The sequence below is a fragment of the Pteropus alecto genome, unplaced genomic scaffold (genome assembly GCF_000325575.1).
Source record: "Pteropus alecto unplaced genomic scaffold, ASM32557v1 scaffold67, whole genome shotgun sequence".
NCBI classification, from domain to species: domain Eukaryota; kingdom Metazoa; phylum Chordata; class Mammalia; order Chiroptera; family Pteropodidae; genus Pteropus; species Pteropus alecto.
Genome location: NW_006441061.1, coordinates 8,752,950 through 8,754,377, shown reverse-complemented (window position 1 = coordinate 8,754,377; position 1,428 = coordinate 8,752,950). Strand labels below are relative to the sequence as shown.

General features: G+C 61.0%; 1 protein-coding gene across 1 annotated transcript in view; it reads left to right on the top strand.

The window, feature by feature from the left end:
• The window catches only part of ADAMTS13 (ADAM metallopeptidase with thrombospondin type 1 motif 13), a 29,366-nt gene that overhangs the window by 4,732 nt on the left and 23,206 nt on the right, over positions 1-1,428 (top strand). The window contains exon 5 of the mRNA XM_015594136.2: positions 1,329-1,412. Within this exon, the coding sequence (XP_015449622.1) occupies positions 1,329-1,412 (84 nt within the window). The remainder of the gene's footprint in view (positions 1-1,328; positions 1,413-1,428) is intronic.

The following is a 1,428-nucleotide window of genomic DNA, read 5'->3' as shown; positions in this document are numbered from 1 at the left end:
ACTGACAAGTTTTAAAATTCTGACTAAAGAGATTTTAGGAACATTTAGGAATTCGGTCTCGGCTGATGGCTGACCGCCCCAGGCCCCTTCCCCGACCCCATCTGCCACAGAGATGGGGAGGGGGCATGAGGAAGTGCTGGCCGAGGCAGGGCTGGCACCCCGCCCTGCCCCCTTAGTAAGTTGGCCCTGGAGGGCAGAAAACCCCCTAGAACGTAAGGCACTCAGTACCACTTGGCCCCGGCCTCGGGTATGCCACATATTTTAGACGCAAGGAAAAGTTCCATGTGTAGGAGCCCCAGGCCCTTTGACCCCTCTCTGTCCCCATGTTCTCAGGACCTCCCACAGAAAGGGGGGCTGGGGCCCAGGGCCACACCCATGTTCTTCTCTGCCTTGCAGACTTGGTCCGGTCGGGAAGAAGCCTGCTGAGGTTCTCCTGGAGGCCATGGAAAGTTCTCCTCCTAAGTCACCTGCAGGCTATCATTTCCCAGCTTTGAGGGTCTCCCCACTTCTAATATGCCGAAATTCGGTCATTAAGCCCATGCTCGCTCAGGTCATTTGCCGTGTTTTACGAGGACCAAGGCCCGCGGGGTGGTGGAGGCCGGTCTGGCTCCTGCCCAGATGGCAGGGTCGTGGCGATGGCCTCTGTCGTCATTGTGGCCCCACTGTGCGCCAGCTGCATTGTTCCGAGGTCCTCCAACGACCACGGAGGCTTTATCCCCGTCCGACAGACGGGGAAACTGAGGCTCCGAGGTCCGTTAACTGCGTCCCGAGCACATGGGTAGGAAGTGGCGGGGCCCGGGTCAGAGTCGGGTCGGCTGGGGCCGGTGGTAGTCGTGTTCTCTCTCTCTGGGGAGCCACGTCTCACTGAGAGAACGAGCTGATGCGGCACAAGCGACCACAGTACAAGCCACCAGGACTGGCATCTTGACAGACGTGTGGCGAGAGCTGGGGGCCTGGGGGGCCCTCCTCACTGGGGTGCCCAGGAAAGGGCTCTCGGAGCGGGAGGCCCCAGACGTCTCAGGCAGGTGAATGGAGACGAGAAAGGCCAGGGGAATCTGCTGTGAAAGGAGCAGTGTTGGAGCGGAATGTTCTAGACTAATGACAATTACCCGCATCCCGTGGTTTTGGGGTTTCTTTCCTTCAGTTGACCACGAGCAGGGGGAGCGTGACTGTCTCCTCGGCTGGCTCTCAGCACAAGGACCAGCATTTTGGGTGCCCGCCCCCATGCTGCAGGGGCATCCTCTTGCCAAGGGGGCCCCCAGATGTCAGCAGCGGCAGGGGGCCGGCTACGCCCACCCATGCCTCCTTTCCCACCCGCCCTTCCACAGGGGTCAGAACTGCTGCGGGACCCTTCCCTGGGGGCTCAGTTCCGAGTGCACCTGGTGAAGATGATCATCCTGACACAGCCCGCGGTAGGCGCCGCGCCGG